A 21,066-nucleotide genomic window follows, 5' to 3' on the forward strand; every position below is an offset into this window, starting at 1 on the left:
TGCAGTGAACCCGGCACCCAGGCAAGGGCGGACACACACCGGGTTCCCGCTGATCGTACCTTTCCACCCTGGTCGTTGTCTGGCACTTCTCACCCACTCGTGAGAAGCGTACCGCTTCCAGGGTCTCGTTACCTCGGGTGGCGTGTGTGTCTGTCTTAGCGAACCTGTCCCCTTTTTATCCCCCTGCTGGGGTATCGCCTGTCCATCACTTCAAACAGTTCAGGGTTCAAAGGGGGGAGCCGCTCCAGACAGCTCTTCCTCCCACATCCCTTCATTACACATCTCCAGACGCTGCTCCATTGTTCCTTATCTCTCCTTCCCCTGAGGGCAGGTGGCAGACCAACTGCTGATGCCACTGATGCTAGCCCAGGCCAGCAAACATCTTAATTTTATGTGTATTCTCGTAACACTTCCCCCCTTTAAGGATTTTTACCGGGAGGTAAAAATTACAAACATGACTACATTATCTGATACATACACAATATACATCTTTAACAGTTCTTTAGCTAATACAGAGAATTTGAAGCTGTCAACACCTTGACAGACAGTCATCACATTTTCTGTTCCTTTTACACGTGTTATTAATAATCCCTTAGACCAGGCTCCAACTCAGCAAACTTCATAGTGGCCAAAAACACTGATGAATTGCGACCAATGTAACCTCTCATTTGGTTTTGTCCCGGACCACAACAACAAGGGTCGTCCCATTCCGACTCAATTTTCTCTCGCAAGGGCTTAGTAGGAGGGGGACGGGTATTGACCGCAGAGTTATTGCAAAACTTCCTGCAGTACCCCACCATCTCCAAAAGCCTTCTGAGGGCCCTCTTGTCTGTCGGGGTTGGGAGGTCAGCGATAGCCTGCACTGTAGCTTGCATCACTGCCAGCTGCCCCTGTGTCACCACAATTCCCAGGTAAGTGACATTCGTGTGGCCGAATTCATTTTTTCCAAGGTTCACTATCAAGCTGGCTTCAGACAGCCGTGTTAAATTGCCAATACACACCTCTGTGTTCATCAGCCCTTTAGTCACTGAATTACTCAAAAAATATGGGTGTTGTTTACTTGGCCGCCCTATTGTAACCGACATAACCCAACGTCCCAGTTCTTTGCATTTCCTCGGGACAATCAAACACATGGGTGCGAGTCGTTTAATTACTCCTTCGGGGATTAAGGGAGAGACCTTATCAGTAGACCTGGCCAAAACAATAGCCTTCTCCCATCTGACCGACCCCATCCTAATCTTTTCAAAATGGTTTTTTTCCTCTTATCAAGGGGCCCCTAGCTTCATTGATTTCCACGCTAACACCGACTAGGTTTGTTAGCATATCAAAAGCCGGTGACCGTCTCAGTTCGCGTCGGTCATGATCAATAACATTTTTCCCCCTGGGCAGCCGGTAACTCTCTTTCATGATTCCACCAACTGTTTCCTCCAGCACCGCAAAATGTCCACCGGGGGGTACCTCGTGGGCCATGTTAAAAACCTCATCCCCATAACTCTTTTGCACCACCCCCCACTCCTCATCTGCGGATGCTGTACTTGATTTCCCTTTTTTCCTTAGCACTTCCTCATCCGCACAATAGCCTACTAGTTCCCTTGTCAAGGCTGTGTCAGAGAGAGCTGTCTCGGCCAAAACCATCAGCCCCTCGTCTCGCTCCTGCGTCTGCACAAATTCTTTCCTGGCTACTGCTACGTCCGTCCCAGCTCCCTCACTACCTCTTATCTCACTACACCCTGTCTCATACAAGGTTGGCAGAAATGTTTCAGCCAAATTCACCATCGCGGGCGGGGCCTCCATGCTGGCAGGCTGACCCGTCAATCTCACGACTGGGAACACGATCCCTCCGGCGATGTCATTACCGAGCAAGACTTCCACGTCTTTCATCGGTAATTCGGACCTCACCCCAATCGTGACTAGTCCAGAGACCAGGTTGCTCTGTAAATGTATCTGGTGCAAAGGGACTGACTCTGTCCCTTCCCCAACACCTTTGACCTCTACCTCCCCAGTCTGGGTCTCTGAGCTAAACTCTAATACACTCTTCAGTATTAGTGACTGACACGCTCCCGTGTCTCTCCAGATCCGCACTGGAACTGGTTTTAACCTCTCCTTCACTGACACCAGTCCGGCCGAGATAAACCTCTCGCGCCCTTCCTGGACTTTTTCAGACCTGTCCTTCCCTAGCGGTTCACTTAACAGCTCGATACAGCCATTCAAAATTTCCGCTTTTCCTTTCCCCGTCTCCTTCCTTGGGGCAAAGCACCTGGACGCAAAGTGTCCGACTTTCCCACAATTATAACAGACGACCCCAGGAGACTTCCGACCAGACTGCTCCCGGTCTACCTTATCCTTTTCACTAGTCCCCGGCTTACTTTCTGACTTTTCCGGCGGACTCTCCCCTCCGTCCTGACTACCCTTCTGGTAGCCTTTACTCGGGGCAAACTTCATTTTATGCGTCAACGCATACTCATCCGCTAACTTAGCAGTTGCGGCTAACGTGGCTGCCTCTTTCTCATCGAGGTAGGGTCTCATACCCTCAGGGACACAACCTTTAAACTGCTCAATCAGAATCAGCTGCAGCAGTCTGTCATAATCCCCCTCTACCCCCTTCGAGGCGCACCAACGCTCACAATATGTTTGCATCTCGCGAGCAAACTCCAAATACGTGCGGTCCCACCGCTTCCTCGCATTCCGGAACCTCTGCCGGTATGCCTCCGGGACCAACTCATAAATCCTGAGGATGGCCTCCTTCACCACCTCATACTTCTGGGCATCTTCCGCGGATAAAGCTGAGTAAGCTTGTTGGGCTTTCCCTTTCAGTACACTCTGAAGTAAGACAACCCACTTATCCCTCGGCCATTCCTGACTTATGGCCACTTTTTCGAAATGGAGAAAGTACCGATCCACATCGGTATCGTCAAATGGGGGAACCAGCCTAACCTCCTGGGTCGCCCGGAACCCTCCACCTTGGTTCGGCACGAGCCCCTGCTCGGCCCTTATCTTTAACTTCTCCAGCTCAAATTCCCTTTCCCTCTGTTTCTCCTCTCTCTCCAACTGTCTGTCCCTCTCTCTCTCTTCGTGTTCTAACTGCCGTACCCGGAACTCGTGCTCGAGTCTCAGTTTTTCAAGCTGTACCTGTACTGCGTCTCCAGCAGGTTTTTCAACAGACACCTCCCCCAGCTCACCTTGGGGAAACACACCTTTAGATACATAGTGCTCTACAATAGCTCTGTGTATCTCCTCTCTCCTCATTGTCGACTTCACCTTAGCAAGATTCACCCGTTTTGCCACAGCTATCAATTCCGATTTCCTGGCATCCTCTAATGCCTCCAAGGTCGGCGCCTTTATAAATTCCTCAACCTCCATTTCTGCTGTTTGTCTTTTCTTTCTTTCGGGAATTTTAACCCAATCAATTTACTCCGTCCCAAATTTAGCGTTCAAAATCGCGGACGAGAACCCCACTTATGTTACGTACCCCGTAACTGGGTTGCCAAACCAGCAGAAATGGATCACTCAGTTGGAGTCTGGAGTACTAGAACTAAGAAAGTTTTATTAAAGAAACAAGCAACACAGTAATCGAAAGGATAATAAATGCAACAATTCAACAATGATAACCACACATGTGCACAGAATTAAGATAACAGCATCAATCAAGCTCTATCGTTGTCTAGGGGTTAAATGACCAATTTCAAAATGACTCAAAGTTCAGTCCAGTTTGTAGTTCAGTTCGCAGTAATCGTTGCCATGGCGATGGACAAGGTGGGGGAAGAGAGACAGAATAGGAACAACTGATCATTCAGAACGGCTTCACTCACAGACCAGCGGGATGGCTCACAAACAGCATTTGGGCGGGTCCTTGGTGATGTCACCTGAGGTCACCGACTGTGACCCCTCCTCCAGATGCGGTCGATCCTCTGCAGTGAACCCGGCACCCAGGCAAGGGCGGACACACACCGGGTTCCCGCTGATCGTACCTTTCCACCCTGGTCGTTGTCTGGCACTTCTCACCCACTCGTGAGAAGCGTACCGCTTCCAGGGTCTCGTTACCTCGGGTGGCGTGTGTGTCTGTCTTAGCGAACCTGTCCCCTTTTTATCCCCCTGCTGGGGTATCGCCTGTCCATCACTTCAAACAGTTCAGGGTTCAAAGGGGGGAGCCGCTCCAGACAGCTCTTCCTCCCACATCCCTTCATTACACATCTCCAGACGCTGCTCCATTGTTCCTTATCTCTCCTTCCCCTGAGGGCAGGTGGCAGACCAACTGCTGATGCCACTGATGCTAGCCCAGGCCAGCAAACATCTTAATTTTATGTGTATTCTCGTAACAATGGAAGGAGGAGGACATCTCTGATGCCCTGGGAACAAATGTGGCAAGGACAAAGGAACTGAGAAAAGTGAATAGCATTTTTACAGGAGACAGAGTGAAAAGAGGTATAGTCAAGACAAGCAGTGGGATCAGTGGGTTAATGAAAGACGTCAGTCGACAGAAAGCAGCACCAATGCAGTCATCAATGTAACAGAGGAAGAGTTGAGGAGCATTTCCAGGCAAGGCTTGAAACATGGACTTTTCTACATAGCCAACAAAACAGCAGGCACAACTAGGGCTCATGCAGGTACCTATGACTACCCCCCAAAAGTGGGAGGAGCCGAAGGAAAAATTATTGAGGGTGAGGACCAATTCTGCCAGAAGGAAGAGGGTGGTGGTGGAGAGGAACTGGTTGGTTGTATACCATGTACAACCTCGAGACTCATCTTCTTGTAAGGCAGCCATAAAACAGAGAAATGATGAACAACCCCACACCACAAAGACCGTCAAACATCTAATGTGCAAAAATAAGAATAAAGCTCGCAAACGATAAAGAACGTTAAAGACTCAGAGAAATGGCCAATGTTCTCAGGCAGGACAAAGGTGCAGTAGTTAATGAAAGTCCAAAACTCAGTCACCACAATCTCCAAAAACTTTCGTAACTTTCCCTACTTCTGACATTTCTCTCCAAACAGCTATCCCTTTAATTAACCAATTACAAATCAATGATGAGTCCTGATGATGGTTCTTTTCCAGAAACGTTGACTCTTTATACCTTTCCATAGATGATGCCTGACCTACCGAGTTCCCCCAGCATTTTGTGTGTGTCACCAACAAATCAATGATCCCTTTAAGTTGTTTCAGGGAGGGGTTGGGGGTTTGTGGGAATGGATGGTTAGACTTGGTTCTTCCTGCTTATGAATATCAGGCTGTCGATATGGACTATGGGGATCATGTCAGGATTTGCCCACTCTTTATTGGCAAGTGTGCCAGTCTATCACACAGTCAGACTAACACCGAGAACTTGTCCTTATGATCTGCTGAGAAAAATTCAAGTATACAGTGGTGAAGCAATAGAAATGCAGAGTCCAGCTCTGTGGACTCTGAATAAACCCAACAGTCAATTACTGTTTAGCGTCTGTTTGCAAAGGTAAATCATAAGCAAAATTAAAGCTCAGAGTTGGGGATATTTTGATTGCACCTCGTAGTTGATGTTTCAGACATGTTTGCACACACTGAAGCAAATGGTGAATCAGGAGTTTTTGTTTCAGGTGGTTATTTGTTGCTGTCATCACCATTTTGAAAATGTGACTACAGCAACACTGTATTTAGTTTTAGCTAACACTGCAATCAACACACAAGTAGCGACTTAAACGGTATTGCACTCTATCCCATTCTAACTTCCCTGCTCCTAAATTTGAAAGCTTTTGCTAATAATATCCCATTTGTGTCTTTTTAATGACTTTATCTATCTGTTTTACTCTCTTTAAGGATCTGTTCTTCTTTTCATATCCTGGAGTTGAATACATTTACTCTTGCCTTTTTGAAACTCCACAAATGCATAATTTCACTCCTGTATGGAATACATTTCACTTGCTAATTTTCTTCCCAAATGACCAGACCATCTATATGTGCCTGTAATCTAAAGCATATCTCCTCCCAGTGAAACGCAGCCATTTTTGCATCATTGTAAACATCCTTATCATGGCCTTCACACTTAATTTTAAATGATCAGTGTATAAACAAAAAATAGCAAGGGATCAAGCATTATACCATGTGGAGCACCATTGTAACAGTCTTCCTGTCACAAAACCACAAATCTATCTGCCATATTGTTTGCTATAATTAAACTAATTCTGAATCCAATTTACCATTCTTCTTTGGGTGCATTTGCCTTTCCTTCTGGAAAAAAAATCTATCATTTTGGATATAGCCAAAACCCTTGGTTAAAGTTCATGTAGATTAAGTTGGAGAAATTAACCTCATCTACCCAATTTATTAATCTTCAAAAAATTCAAATTATTCAGACACAGCCATTCCTTAACAAATCCATGGTGTTTATCTTTGATTAGACTGTGCCTTCCTAAATTAAGGACCATAATGTTCCCTGGAATTGATTCCAATAGATTTAATGAGCAGTAGTTAAACAACCTGACCTGGATTACTCTTTTTATCCATTTCTCACTTCCTTTCTAATAATACAATGTTAACAGTGGTCTACTCTTTAACAAAGGCGTTTGAATCCGACAGAGATCTTTGGCAATTTTATCCTTTATTAGTTTTAATATCCTGAACAATCTTACATCCATTCCTGGAAAACTTTTTTCTTTTTAAAGATGCTACTCTTTTGCTCTGTTACTATGTTTCTCACTCTTCCTCCTTAAATACAATCTCACCATCATCCCCCTTAAAAAAGCATTCACAAAGTATTAAGTATTTTACAACTCTTGTTCTACATGAGCTCCAATCTGCTAATTAAATTTGCCGATGACACCATATTGATTGGCCTAATTTCAAACAATAACAAGGTGGCCAGTCAAGAAAACAACCTCAATGTCGCAAAAACAAAGGAGCTGGTTGTGGATTACAGGAGAAATGGAGACGGGCTAACCCCTATTGACATCAATGGATCTGGGGTTGAGAGGGTAAAAAGCTGTAAGTTCCTCGTCATCCACATCACTGAGGACCTCACGTGGTCTGTACACACCAGCTGTGTGGGGAAAAAGGCACAACAGCGCCTCTTTCACCTCAGATGGTTGAGGAAGTTTGGTATGGGTCGCCAAATCCTAAGAACTTTCTGCAGGGGCACAATTGAGAGCATCCTGACTGGCTGCATCAGTGCCTGGTATGGGAACTGTACCTCCCTTAATCACAGGACTCTGCAGAGGGTGGTGCAGACCACCAAACGCATCTATAGTTGTGAACTTCCCATGGTTCAGGACACTTAAAAAAACAGGTGTGAGAAAAGGGCCCAAAGGATCATTGTGGACCCAAGTCATCCCAACCACAATCTATTCCAGCTGCAACCATCCGGGAAACAGTACCGTAGCATAAAAGCCAGGACCAACAGGGTCTGGGACAGCTTCTTCCATCAGGCCATCAGACTGATTAACTCACGCTGATTTGAGTGTATTTCCATGTTACACTGACTGTTCTATTTATTATAAATTACTGTGCTTGCACATTGCAAATTTAGATGGGGACGTAATGTAAAGATTTTTACTCATATATGTGAAGGATATAAGAAATAAAGTCAATTTAATTCATGAAGTCTACCCTTTTAGTTCTTAAGAAGTGCTTAGTGCTCTTCCTAATATATCTGTAAAACACCCACTGAGTTTCTTTGATTTTATCTGTTGCATATTGATGCTTTCTCTTCACTTTCCTAATTTCCCTTTTAATTTCACTCTTTTTTTCTATTTTAGGGGAGAATAATATTTCAGAACAGATAAATTAATATTCCTGCTTCATGACAGTTTGGACTCTTCATCACCATCAGAAATTTGCACAGTAACATGCCCTTATTAAAGGTCTACAATGATGGGAGAAATGGAGAATTTTGCCTCTAACTATGGATGTGTCCGCTACATTTGCTTGGAAATAAATAATGTATTGTCTGAGTGTCTTGTTGTTGAAAAGTGGGTTTAAACAGTGCTCTCACACAGTCCAATTGGAAACTTGGCATTGCCGCTGCATGGATTCTCCAGTGCTTGAGAAATCTGGCTGGGAAAGGTTTATGGGTAATGTCAATTTCACAAAAGATGCATTCTTATCAGCCCCTCCCATGAGCCAGATGAGCTTTCTGAGGCCTCACTCTTACCCCAAACATCAATCCCACTTTTCGCTGCCTCGATTCCCTTGTTGATGGTAATCATCTGCACTAACCTCCCCATCGGGTGTCATCCTGGGTGCCAAGTGGAGGGAAACAAAGTGAAAATGATTCTGTAGATCCTCCACACCTGACCTTGGTGGATTATTCATCCATTTCTAGTCTCCCTTTGATGTTCCTTGTAAATAGCAGAGCATGTATCTAATTTGGTTTTCAAGTCCATTTGTACCTGAGATTTTTCTTTCTTGTAAATTCACATCCCGTGTACATGCCATGAAGGTGATGCCCTCGTCATCCTCCTGCTCATTTACCTTCACAGGGTCATCCTCTTCCTCATCTTCAGAGTCAAAAACTGGAACTAGGGCCAATAGAAAGGAAACTTTCAATGCTCCAGTGTTCTGTACATCAGGAGAAAAAAATCATAATTTAGTCACTTATTTTTAACCATGGAAAAAAAAGAATAATTAATGCTCCTTAACTGCTTCAATTAGATATCACATCAGTGATAATTCTGCTGTTGTATGCCACGTGGGTGATTGTATCTCCAGGAAGATGGGAATTTGGTGTTTAGCTGTCCAATGTTAGGAGTGTAGTAGAATGTGTTACGTACCCCGTAACTGGGTTGCCAAACCAGCAGAAATGGATCACTCAGTTGGAGTCTGGAGTACTAGAACTAAGAAAGTTTTATTAAAGAAACAAGCAACACAGTAATCGAAAGGATAATAAATGCAACAATTCAACAATGATAACCACACATGTGCACAGAATTAAGATAACAGCATCAATCAAGCTCTATCGTTGTCTAGGGGTAAATGACCAATTTCAAAATGACTCAAAGTTCAGTTCAGTTAGTAGTTCAGTTCGCAGTAATCTTTGCCATGGCGATGGACAAGGTGGGGGAAGAGAGACAGAGAGAACAGGAACAACTCATCATTCAGCACAGCTTCACTCACAGACCAGCAAGATGGCTCACAGACCAGCGAGATGGCTCACAAACAGCTTTTTGGGCGGGTCCTTGGTGATGTCACCTGAGGTCACCGACTGTGACCCCTCCTCCAGATGCGGTTGATCCTCTGCAGTGAACCCGGCACCCAGGCAAGGGCGGACACACACCGGGTTCCCGCTGATCGTACCTTTCCACCCTGGTCGTTGTCTGGTACTTCTCACCCACTCGTGAGAAGCGTACCGCTTCCAGGGTCTCGTTACCTCGGGTGGCGTGTGTGTCTGTCTTAGCGAACCTGTCCCTTTTTATCCCCCTGCTGGGGTATCGCCTGTCCACCACTTCAAACAGTTCAGGGTTCAAAGGGGGAGCCGCTCCAGACAGCTCCCTCTCCCACGTCCCTCCATTACACATCTCCAGACGCTGCTCCATTGTTCCTTATCTCTCCTTCCCCTGAGGGCAGGTGGCAGACCAACTGCTGATGCCACTGATGCTAGCCCAGGCCAGCAAACATCTTAATTTTATGTGTATTCTCGTAACAAATGCAAGCACTCATCTCAAGAACTACGGGTCATGGAGGAATGGAATCATCAAACTTTATATCCTGACTGGCATATAACAATACATGTTGGAAGGTGTATAAAGCTGCTATCAAATAAGTATCAGACTCATCAGTAATATTCCACTAAGTGAACTAGCTGAAAATGCATTTACTTAAAGAAGATCAATTAAAGTGAGCTTCAAGGGATATTGAAGCTGCACCCTCATCTTTTCCAATGCCTGAGGAGAGAGGCGGAATCTGGGAAAATCACAGTATTAAGAGCAGAATTCTGTCGATTGCCGCCGGTGATTCTGAAGGTCACTAGCAGTTTTGGCATAATAGAATTTGGGTAAATTTGCTGAATGGTAGGCAATGCCAAATCTGACACTATACTCTATTACAGGGCTCCACATGGAGTCCAGCAATGGATCCAGTCTTGTTGCACTTTTCCAGCATTGCACAAGAGAACTTCCTCTCCAATCCAAACCGTGGTAGAGAATTAGAGATCCTATTCACTTAGATGGGGATTTTAAACCTGTGGATTGGTGCAAGTCATCACTACACACTTTATAAACAAGAGAAAATCTGCAGATGCTGGAAGTCCAATCAACACACACAAAATGCTGGAGGACCTCAGCAGGCCAGTCAGCGTCTATGAAAAAGAGTACAGTCAATGTTTTGGGCAACATATTTTATGGTAAGTTATTGTTTTATAATATGGACAACACACATAAAAGTTGCTGCTGAACACAGCAGGCCAGGCAGCATCTCTAGGAAGAGGTGCAGTCGACGTTTCAGGCCGAGACCCTTCGTCAGGACTAACTGAAGGAAGAGTGAGTAAGGGATTTGAAAATTGGAGGGGGAGGGGGAGATCCAAAATGATAGGAGAATACAGGAGGGGGAGGGATGGAGCCAAGAGCTGGACAGGTGATAGGCAAAAGGGATACGAGAGGATCATGGGACAGGAGGTCCGGGAAAAAAGACAAGGGGGGGACCCAGAGGATGGGCAAGGGGTATATTCAGAGGAACAGAGGGAGAAAAAGGAGAGTGAGAGAAAGAATGTGTGTATAAAAATAAGTAACAGATGGGGTACGAGGGGGAGGTGGGGCATTAGCGGAAGTTAGAGAAGTCGATATTCATGCCATCAGGTTGGAGGCTACCCAGATGGAATATAAGGTGTTGTTCCTCCAACCTGAGTGTGGCTTCATCTTTACAGTAGAGGAGGCCGTGGATAGACATGTCAGAATGGGAATGGGATGTGGAATTAAAATGTGTGGCCACTGGGAGATCCTGCTTTCTCTGGCGGACAGAGCGTAGATGTTCAGCAAAGCAGTCTCCCAGCTGCGTCGGGTCTTGCTAATATATAAAAGGCCACATCGGGAGCACCGGACGCAGTATATCACCCCAGCCGACTCACAGGTGAAGTGTTGCCTCACCTGGAAGGACTGTTTGGGGCCCTGAATGGTGGTAAGTTGTTTGCGTTTTATACGATGGGTTTGGTTGAGCTTTGATTTGGTATTTTTTAAAATAAGCAGTTTTTATTTTTTAAATTATTAAATTATAACAGCATCTATAATTGTCACACCTTCATAGATTTGACACAAAAGTGCTTCACCCAGGCTTTCTGTTGTCCAGACAGTTTCAGTGAAGTTTCTAGGATCCATACTGGCTGACACCTGTTCAAAGATCTCGCTGCACAATTTTTAGGGAGCAGAGATCTCGCTACATAATTCTCAGGTGCTAAAGGCCAAAGGAATGGAATCCAGTACTTTACAGAAGGGATTGCAGAACATAATTCTGGGCAGCAGGCAGCATCCACTAAGTTCCAGTATTTCCTCCTTCATGAACACTTCACTCTGGATTAGGAAAGTTTAAAAGAATTCTTTCTAAAACATTCAACACTTCTGAGTTTTGCTACTAGCCATTGCTGCTGCTGCTGCTGCTTCTTCATACTGCACCCTCGTTGGATAACCATAATATGTGAATCTGCAACCTTTTATCACAGAACTCAACCCTCTTCTCGTCTGGTATAGTTATAATGACTGTTCCTGAAGAAGGCTGATACACATGCTTAAATTATAGGCTTAAATAATTATCATTCATTAAAGCTTCTCCTTTAACAAGTTCAGCCAACAACTTGCTAACAGTCACCGTAATTCCAACATGTAGAGAAACCTCATTCTTTATGGATGAGAAAATGTGGATCTGTTGCATACAGCAGTTTTAGACCTGTCTCGGCAATGGCTTTTGTTGAAAGATGAAGATTTCAATAGTATAGTGTACAACAGGGCAACAAACAGGGCTGTGACTGTTATTTAAAATTAAAATGAGATGTCAGCTAGTTAATGACATCAACTTAAAGATGGGTTGAATCCTGGAAAAGGCTACTTTTGATTATAATCAGGACATTCTTTTTAGAAAAAGGAATCCATATTCATAGCAGAGACAATCTAGAATTGTTATGATTAAAATGGTGGATAGAACATAGAATAGTACGTAGAACAGTATGGACCCTTCAGCCTAGGATGTTGTGCCAAACCTAGTCCACAATCAACCTAATCCTTCCTTCCTACATAGCCCATACCCCTCCATTTTTCTTTTATCCATGAGACTATCTAAAGATCTTTTATATGTCCCTAATGGTATCTGCCTCTGCCACCATCCCTGGAAGTGCATCCCAGGCACTTACCACTTGTTGGGCAAAGGAACACCTTGGACATCTTTGCTATACTTTTTGCCACTCACCTTAAAGTAATATTTTCTTATATTAGCTATTGCCACACTAACTTTCTTTCTATCTATGTCTTCTATAATTTTATACACTTCTATCAAGTCGCCTTTCATCCTCTTTCTCTAAAGAGCAAAGCCCTAGCTTGCTCAACCTTTCCTAAGACATGCTCTCTAATCCAGGCAGCATCCTGGTAAATCTCCTCTTCACCCTCTTTCAAGCTTCCACATTCTCCCAATGATGAGGTGACCAACACTGAATACAATACTCCAAGTGTGGTCTAACCTGACTTTTGCAGAGTTACAAAATTATCTCACAGCTCCTGAACTCAATGCCTCGTCTAATGAAGACCAACACACCAAATGCCTTATTAAACAGCCTATCAACTTGCACAGCAACTTTGAAGGATCTAAGGATGTGGACCCCAGACCACCCCCCCCCCGCTTTTTCCTCCACACTGCCAAAACTTCTGTTATTAACCTAGTATTGTCTTATCAAGTTCAACTTCCCATTGCGCTTTTCCAGACCGAGCTCTATCAGCCACTTCTCAGACCAGCACAGCATTATATGTCCAGTTGTACCCTACAACAAACTTCTATACTATTCATAATTCCACTATTCTTTGTCATCTACAGATTTATTAACCCACCTTTCCACTTCCAAATCCAAGTCATTTATTAAAACCACAAAGAGCAGGAGTACCAGAACAGATTCCTGCTGCTCAATGACCTCCAAGGAGAACATACACCATCTAATACCACCTTCTGCCTTCGGTGGGCTAGCTAATTCCAAGTTCATGCTGTCAGGTTGCCATGTATCCGGTCCTTCATGACTTTCTGGATGAACCTTATCAAAGGCCTTACGAAAATCAATATGTACCACATCCACTGCTCTGCTGACTTCAATTTACTTTGACACTCCCTTGAAAATGTCAATCAGGCTCATAAGGCATGTCCGTCCCACACAGAACCATGTTGATTATCCCTGATGAAACCATGCTTCTCCAGATGCTTGTAAGTCCTGTCCCTAAGAATCTTCTCCATTAGTTTGCCCACCACTAACATATGACTCACTGGTCTTTCATTTCCAGCATTATCCCTATTACTTTCCTCGAATGTTTTCTATCCTCCAGTCCTCTGATACTACTCCTTGGCCAGTAAGGACACAAAGTCATTGTCAATACTCCAGCAATCTCTTGCCTCGCTTTTGTAGCAACCAAGGGTAGATCCCATCTGGACTCAGGGACTTATCTGTCCTTATGTTAACACCTCTTTATGTTAACTGCCTCTTTCTTAACACCAGCAAGTTATCTTGGACCTTGGGGAAACCTGAATTGCAAAAAGTCTTTGTTCGATTGTCATTTTGGTATTGGATAGTAAATTAATTGCAAGTGAAGTATGCTGTCACTCCTCCTTCAATGAAACAAAGCTTGCAAAGGGAATTAGTTTTTCACATTTTCAAATAATGACACTAAATACAAGAATGTTCACTAGAAAAACCTATTTCACAATTGTTAATCACAGTAGAGGAAAGGTTTGGCCATTAAGGTGCTGGTTGACTAGAACAGCAAAATTATCTTCTATTAGTTATAGAAAAGAACACCATAGACTGATCAGAATGATTTTTTCTCCACTTCCAAATCTCCATTTTGATCTGACACCATCATATTTTTGATAAAATCCTTTTGATATACCACGTATATATTTTACAGTATTTCATGACATTGAAACATCTGTGTGAGTGATCTACATTAATGATTTAAAAGAAGTGACTGAATGTACAGTTACGATAGTTGTTGATGTAGTAAAATAGGTGGGTTAGCAAGTAGAAAGGAGAGAACAACAGTTTTCAGAGGAATAGAGAACGGTTATGTGTGTGGGTAAGAAGTTGGCAGATGCATTTTAACATGGGAAAATATGGTTTAATGTTATCCACATTGCATGGAAGAATGAAAAAAGAAAAAAATCATTATGATATGAAACTACCCATACATTGGGATCCAAATACATGAAACACAAAAAGTCAGCATGTGGAAATTAGAAAATCCCTTGGAATATTAACTTCTATTGTAAAGGGCATAAGGTATAAAAGTTTGAATTGTAATTACTGATAATGAGAATTATATTCATTTGCTAACCAATTGGGATAGATGTTATTCTTTCTTGTGCATCTGTAAGCTATTGTTTTCGCGGGCTTTGGGGCAGAAGGCACGATGGGGACAGAGAGAGGTAACGCGATGCTGTAAGCTGGGTGGCGGGACCAACCACGAGCGAAGAGAGGAGACGAAGACAGACTCCTGTGGAGCGTGTGGTCGACCACCATGGTTGGTCCCAGGTGGCGGGTCGAGGAGGTCGGAGGGGATCGAATGGTGGAAAGCCGACTCCGCTAATTGAGCTCCAACGGTTGAGAAAACCGATGCGGTCATGGGGACAACGTACAAACTTTTTATAGGCAGTAGTGGGATTTGAACCTGGGCCACTGGTACTGTAAAGTGTTGTGCTATCCACTAAACTAGATTGATCTTGGAGTAAGTTAAAAGGTTGGCACAACATCGTGGGCCAAAGCTCATGTACTGTGGTGTACTTTTCTATGTCCAAACATACCCAGCGTATAAATGCCATGAAATTAATTTTTTGCAGCTTCAGCACATTACAGAAATGCAAACATAATTTGAAATAAACTGAATATTCAGACAACATCCTGGAGAATCTTCTTTGCACACTGTGCAGCAGTCACATCTTTCCTATAGTGTGAAGGCTGGAACTGCACACAATACTTCTAAATGGGTTCTAAACTTGTAAAGTAACACCCCAAATGTTATATTCCATTTACCTTTCCAATGAAACAAGAACGCCAGATATCTTCTCCACCATCCTCATGGGTTGTTCAGTCAATGTACAAACCCCATTTCCAGAAAAGTTGGGATATTTTCCAAAATGCAATAAAAACAAAAATCTCTGATATGTTAATTCACGTGAACCTTTACTTAACTGACAAAAGTACAAAGAAAAGATTTTCAATAGTTTTACTGACCAACTTAATTGTATTTTGTAAACATACACAAATTTAGAATTTGATGGCTGCAACACACTCAACAAAAGTTGGGACAGAGTTAAAATAAGATTGAAAAGTGCACAGAATATTCAAGTAACACCGGTTTGGAAGACTCCACATTAAGCAGGCTAATTGGTAGCAGGTGAGGTATCATGACTGGGTATAAAAGTAGCATCCATCAAAAGCTCAGTCTTTGCAAGCAAGGATGGGTCGTGGCTCACCCCTTCGTGCCAAAATTCGTGAGAGAATTGTTAATCAGTTTAAAAGAAACATTTCTCAACGCAAAGGGCAAGGTCGGAAACCACAGTTGAATGCGTGTGATCTTCGAGCCCTCAGGTGGCACTGCCTAAGAAAGCGTCATGCTACTGTGACAATTATAGCCACCTGGGCTCGGGAGTACTTCGGAAAACCAGTGTAGCACACCGTTTCATTTGGTGACCCCGACGGCCCAAATGATATTTGGACCAGAGATGACCGACGCCGCATCTGTTCACGCAGTTTCGTTAAAACTGCCAAGCTCTTGGCCGCTGAGATCTCGTCTGTGGTTTGAACAAGCAGAAGCACAATTCTACATTCAGCAGATAACCTCGGAGTCCACTCGTTACTACTACATGCTGAGCTGCTTCGACCAAGAGACTGCTGCACAAGTTGAGGAATTTATACAGTCGCCCCCGGAGAACGGCAAATACACAGCATTCAAAGCCCTGCTCATAAGGATTTTTGGACTGTCACGGCGTGAACGAGCACGCCGCTTAATGCACCTGGATGTTTTGGGAGACAGGCCGCCGTCGGCATTAATGAACGAAATGCTGGCCCTGGCTGAACGACACAAACCCTGCCTCATGTTTGAGCAGGCGTTCCTAGAGCAACTGCCCGAGGACATATGCCTGCTGCTGGCTGACACAGATTTCAGTGACCCCCGGGGGTGGCGGCCCGGTCAGATGTGCTGTGGAATGCCAAGAAGGAGAGGGGGCATCCGTCGCACAGATCACCAAGCCGCGTGCCCAACGACAGACCAGACCAGGCCCGGCAGCAGAGCCCAACGAACAATGGTGCTTCTACCACCAACGGTGGGGCACAGAGTCCCGCCGCTGTAGACCACTCTGCAAATTCCCAGGAAACGCCAAGGCCCAGCCGCCGCCGATCGCTACGGCGGCTGGCCATCAGGACAGCCTCCTGTACGTCTGGGACAAGCAGTCGGGACGCCTATTTTTGGTCGACACCGGAGCGGAAATCAGCGTTTTACCTCCAACGAGTTACGACACCCGCAACAGAGAACCGGGACCCACCCTGAGGGCCACAAATGGCAGCACAATACGAACCTACGGCACCCGCACGGTGCGGCTACAGTTCTTCTCCAGCCGGTTCACATGGGACTTCACACTGGCCGCCATGGCCCAACCACTCCTGGGGGCGGATTTTCTATGAGCCCACAGCCTGCTGGTCGACCTGCAAGGGAAGTGATTAGTCCACACCAAGACTTTTCAAATGTTCTCCCTGGGTGAAGCAAAGTTGCCAGCCCCACACCTGGACTCCATCACACTGTCTAACGATGAATTCACCAGGGTCCTGGCAGATTTCCCAACAGTATTGACACCGCAGTTCACGGCAGCCATGCCCAGACACGGAGTACAGCACCACATTCCAACCCAGGGAACACCCCTCCACGCCCGTGCTCGAAGGCTTCCCCCGGCCAAGCTCCGACTGGCGAAGGAGGAGTTCAAGAAGATGGAGGAATAGGGGATCATACGACGGTCCGACAGCCCATGGGCCTCCCCCCTGCACATGGTGCCCAAGGCAACGGGGGGGGGGGGGGCTGGAGACCATGCGGTGACTATCGCAGACTGAACGAGGCTACAACGCCAGACTGCTACCCTGTACCGCACATTCAAGACTTCGCAGCAAACCTACACGGCGCAAGGATCTTTTCCAAGGTAGACCTCGTCTGGGGATACCATCAAATCCCGGTACATCCGGACGACATCCCCAAAACAGCATTCATCACCCCATTTGGACCTTTTGAATTCCTCCGACTGCCCCTCGGCTTGAATGCCGCACAGACTTTCCAGCAGCTAATGGACGCGGTGGGATGTGACCTGGACTTTGCATTCATCTATTTGGATGACATCCTCATAGACAGCAGTAGTCGGAAGGAGCATCTGTCTCACCTCCACCAGCTCTACTCCCGCCTGAGCAAATTCGGCCTTACAATCAACCCAGCCAAATGCCAGTTCGGACTTGACACCATCGACTTCCTGGGCCACAGGATTACTAAAGACGGGGCAACGCCTCTGCCCGCCAAGGGAGACGCGGTCTGCCACTTCCCCCGACCCAACACCATCAAAGGCCTGCAGGAATTCGTGGGTATGGTGAATTTCTACCACCGTTTCCTCCCCTCAGCAGCACAAATCATGCACCCCCTGTTCACCCTGATGTCGGGTAAGGGCAAGGACATTACCTGAGACGAAGAGGCCGCAGCCGCTTTCGTTAAAACCAAAGAAGCCTTGGCAAACGCCGCGATGCTAGTACACCCCAGAACGGACGTTCCTACTGCCCTTACGGTGGACGCATCTAACACAGCGGTCGGTGGAGTGCTGGAACAACTCATCAAGGGTTGCTGGCAACCCCTGGCATTCTTCAGCAAACACCTACGACCACCCGAACTCAAATACAGTGCTTTCGACCGGGAGCTATTGGCACTATACCTGGCAATCCGACATTTCAGGTACTACTTAGAAGGTAGGCCCTTCGCCGCTTTTACAGACCACAAACCGCTTACCTTTGCGTTCACGAAGGTGTCCGACCCCTGGTCGTCCCGCCAGCAGCGACATCTGTCCTACATCTCCGAGTACACGACGGACATCCAGCATGTCTCGGGAAAGGACAACGTCGTGGCGGACGCACTATCCAGACCTACCATACAGGCCCTGTCCCAGGGGGTGGACTATGCAGCGCTGGCAGAGGCACAGCAGGCAGATGCTGAGATCCCCAGTTACAGGACTGCAGTCTCCGGTTTGCAGCTCCAAGACTTCCCCGTAGGCCCAGGTGAGAGGACCCTACTAGGTGACATAGCTACCGGCCAACCCCGCCCCGTCATCCCAGCAGCCTGGCGCCGGCGGGTTTTCGAATCCATTCACAACTTAGCGCACCTCTCCAACAGGACAACCGTCCGGCTGGTCTCCAACAGGTTCGTGTGGCATGGGCTGCGTAAACAGGTCAGTGAATGGGCCAAAACGTGCACGCAGTGTCAAACGGCCAAGGTGCAGCGGCACACCAAGGCTCCACCGCAGCAGTTCGAACCCACCTGCCAGAGGTTCGACCACATCCATGTGGATATCGTGGGGCCCCTGCCAGTGTCACAAGGAGCGCGGTACCTCCTAACTATGATAGACCGGTTCACCAGATGGCCAGAGGCAGTCCTGCTCAGCGACACCACCTCCGAATCCTGCGCCCGAGCACTGATCGCAACCTGGGTAGCCCGCTTCGGGGTACCGGCCCACATTACCTCCAGCCTGCGGTCGGCTATGGCCAGCCTTTTAGGATCGCAGCTACACCACACAACTGCCTACCACCCACAGTCGAACGGACTAGTGGAGCGTTTCCACTGTCACCTGAAGTCGGCTCTCATGGCCCGCCTGGAAAGGCCTAACTGGGTGGACGAGCTTCCCTGGGTCCTGCTCGGAATCCGCACGGCGCCCAAGAAGGATCTGCACACCTCGTCGGCCGGGTTGGTGTGCGGCGTACCCCTGGTCGTCCCAGGAGAGTTCATACCAGCCCCAAGGGGGCAAGAGGAAGAACCCACAGCAGTCCTGGACAGACTACGGGAGAGCCTCGGTAATCTGGCCCCCATACCCACTTCACAGCACGGACAGAGCCCGACCTGCGTACCCAAAGACCTGCAGAACTGTAAGTTTCTTTTTGTACGACGGGGCGGACACCGGGCACCGCTACAGCGGCCCTACGAGGGGCCGTTTAAGGTGATCAGGAACAACGGGTCCGCGTTCGTGCTGGACATTGGGGGGAGAGAGGAGGTTTTCACAGTGGACCGACTCCAACTCACCGACTCCGTGTGGTTATTCTGGCGCTGTGTGCAGCACACCGCTACATTATCACCTATATTCCGGTCGTGATTAACACCACCCGTCCCCCCGGTCGGCCGGTCCGCAAGAATGTTGTCAATATTAAACCGGTCTGCGGGGCAAAAAATGTTGGGGACCCCTGCTGAGTAGACCGATCAGTTTTCTTTGTGGGGGGGCTTCACAGTCGACCTCAAAAATAATGACAGTGCTGCTCGCTGCACTGTTTGCAACAGTGACTTTTCTATTGTCCATGGTGGGTTAAAAAGTAAAAGACATGTTGAGGTGAGTTTAACAGGTGTCATTCGTTCATTAGCATAGCTAACGTTATTTAAACTATCTGGCTGGCTGCTAAGGAGCTCCGCTGTTGATGTCCTACGTGATGAGGCCAAACTCCCTGTAGACTTGCTTAAAGTTGTAATAGAATAAACATGATAATATAAGTACATATTTTAATGTCACAGTTTCTGCATATACCCAACTTGGTTTACAGATTAGACAAAATCACTAAACAAAGTATTACATACACACTTGGAGGTCGACGGGGGAGGGGGGGAGGAATATGGGGTTGCGGGGGGCGGGGGTGCTATCTCCCTGAAATGGTGGTGAGACCTCCCTGAAATGAGTTTTTGCAGGGTGGGATGTCTGGCATTTATTTATAAAGTTGTGGTAAACCGAGGTTTTAAGTTCTTCCAGCATTTTGTGTGTGTTGTTTTGTATTTCCAGCATCTGCAGATTTTTAAATATTTTAATGGTTTAAAAGGGAGTATTACTACCTGCTCAGACATTTATCAACTAGTATTTTGACTTTCAGGAAACTATGGTCTTGAACCCCAAATTTTCTCTGTTCATCAACTTTACTTAAGCGCGCTCCCATTTACTGTATACTTGTAAATTGCAGATTTTCAACTTGGGATTTCTTGTTTTTTAAATTAAAACTAACATCTACGCTAACCACACATTCCTCCCATTCAACCACTGAAATCCAAAGCCCTGGCCTCCCCTCTCCAACTTTCCCACCAGAAAGCACCCCCTCCCAGTTCTGTCTTGGCGTCTCAGCAACCGGGCCTGTGCCCAGCCTCGTCAGCGGTCTATCTTGTCTCTGTACCTGTGCCTGGGTTCCGAATGCAAGGCCGCGCGCCCAACCCAGCCGCCAAGGAAGTGAAGCTAATCGGGAGCCCTTCACACCGCCTGCAGAGCCTTGCATCGTGGCGGGCCGCGGCCTCGGGCGCCCCCAACTGGACGGCCCGGCTGCCCGCCCTCAGACTGTTCGCCCGCCTCGCCCCGCCCCAATCACCTTCCTGCTTCTATGTAGTGCAGTTTCTCCCCATCGGAGCCATGGTCGGGGTCGTCACAACCCACCCATCTGTTAGAGCTAGGGACTGACGACACCGGAGCGCAGGAGCTCTCTCCGGATTTTACCACTTGCTCCTCTCCAGATCGCCCGAACAGTTCTGTTTTTTAAATTACGAGGGAGTAGGGGATTTGAGGATAAACAACTCCTCACCGCGGGGAATGACTAGTTTCTGCTTCCGTTGTGTCCTTTACGAGATGACCGTTGAGGCCAATGAGAGCTGACAAGTTAGCGGTCAGTTTATACA

General features: G+C 46.5%; 1 protein-coding gene across 3 annotated transcripts; it reads right to left on the minus strand.

Annotated features, from left to right (window-relative positions):
• Positions 1-958: 958 nt before the first annotated feature.
• LOC134348052 (uncharacterized) lies at positions 959-20,679 on the minus strand. 3 transcript variants are annotated; one of them, XM_063050845.1, is made up of 3 exons: positions 20,574-20,659; positions 8,606-8,799; positions 959-8,484 (listed from the first exon to the last, which is right to left on the minus strand). In XM_063050845.1, the coding sequence occupies exon 3, from the start codon at positions 3,358-3,360 to the stop codon at positions 1,243-1,245; it is 2,118 nt and encodes a 705-aa protein (XP_062906915.1). In that variant the 5' UTR covers positions 3,361-8,484; positions 8,606-8,799; positions 20,574-20,659; the 3' UTR covers positions 959-1,242. The 3 variants fall into 3 exon arrangements, with proteins under 3 accessions (XP_062906915.1, XP_062906917.1, XP_062906916.1); XM_063050847.1 differs by lacking the exon at positions 8,606-8,799 and having other exon boundaries at positions 959-8,524; positions 20,574-20,679; XM_063050846.1 differs by lacking the exons at positions 8,606-8,799; positions 20,574-20,659 and adding an exon at positions 15,168-15,248 and having other exon boundaries at positions 959-8,524.
• Positions 20,680-21,066: the final 387 nt, after the last annotated feature.

The sequence above is a fragment of the Mobula hypostoma genome, chromosome 6, assembly GCF_963921235.1.
Source record: "Mobula hypostoma chromosome 6, sMobHyp1.1, whole genome shotgun sequence".
In the NCBI taxonomy this organism is placed as follows: domain Eukaryota; kingdom Metazoa; phylum Chordata; class Chondrichthyes; order Myliobatiformes; family Myliobatidae; genus Mobula; species Mobula hypostoma.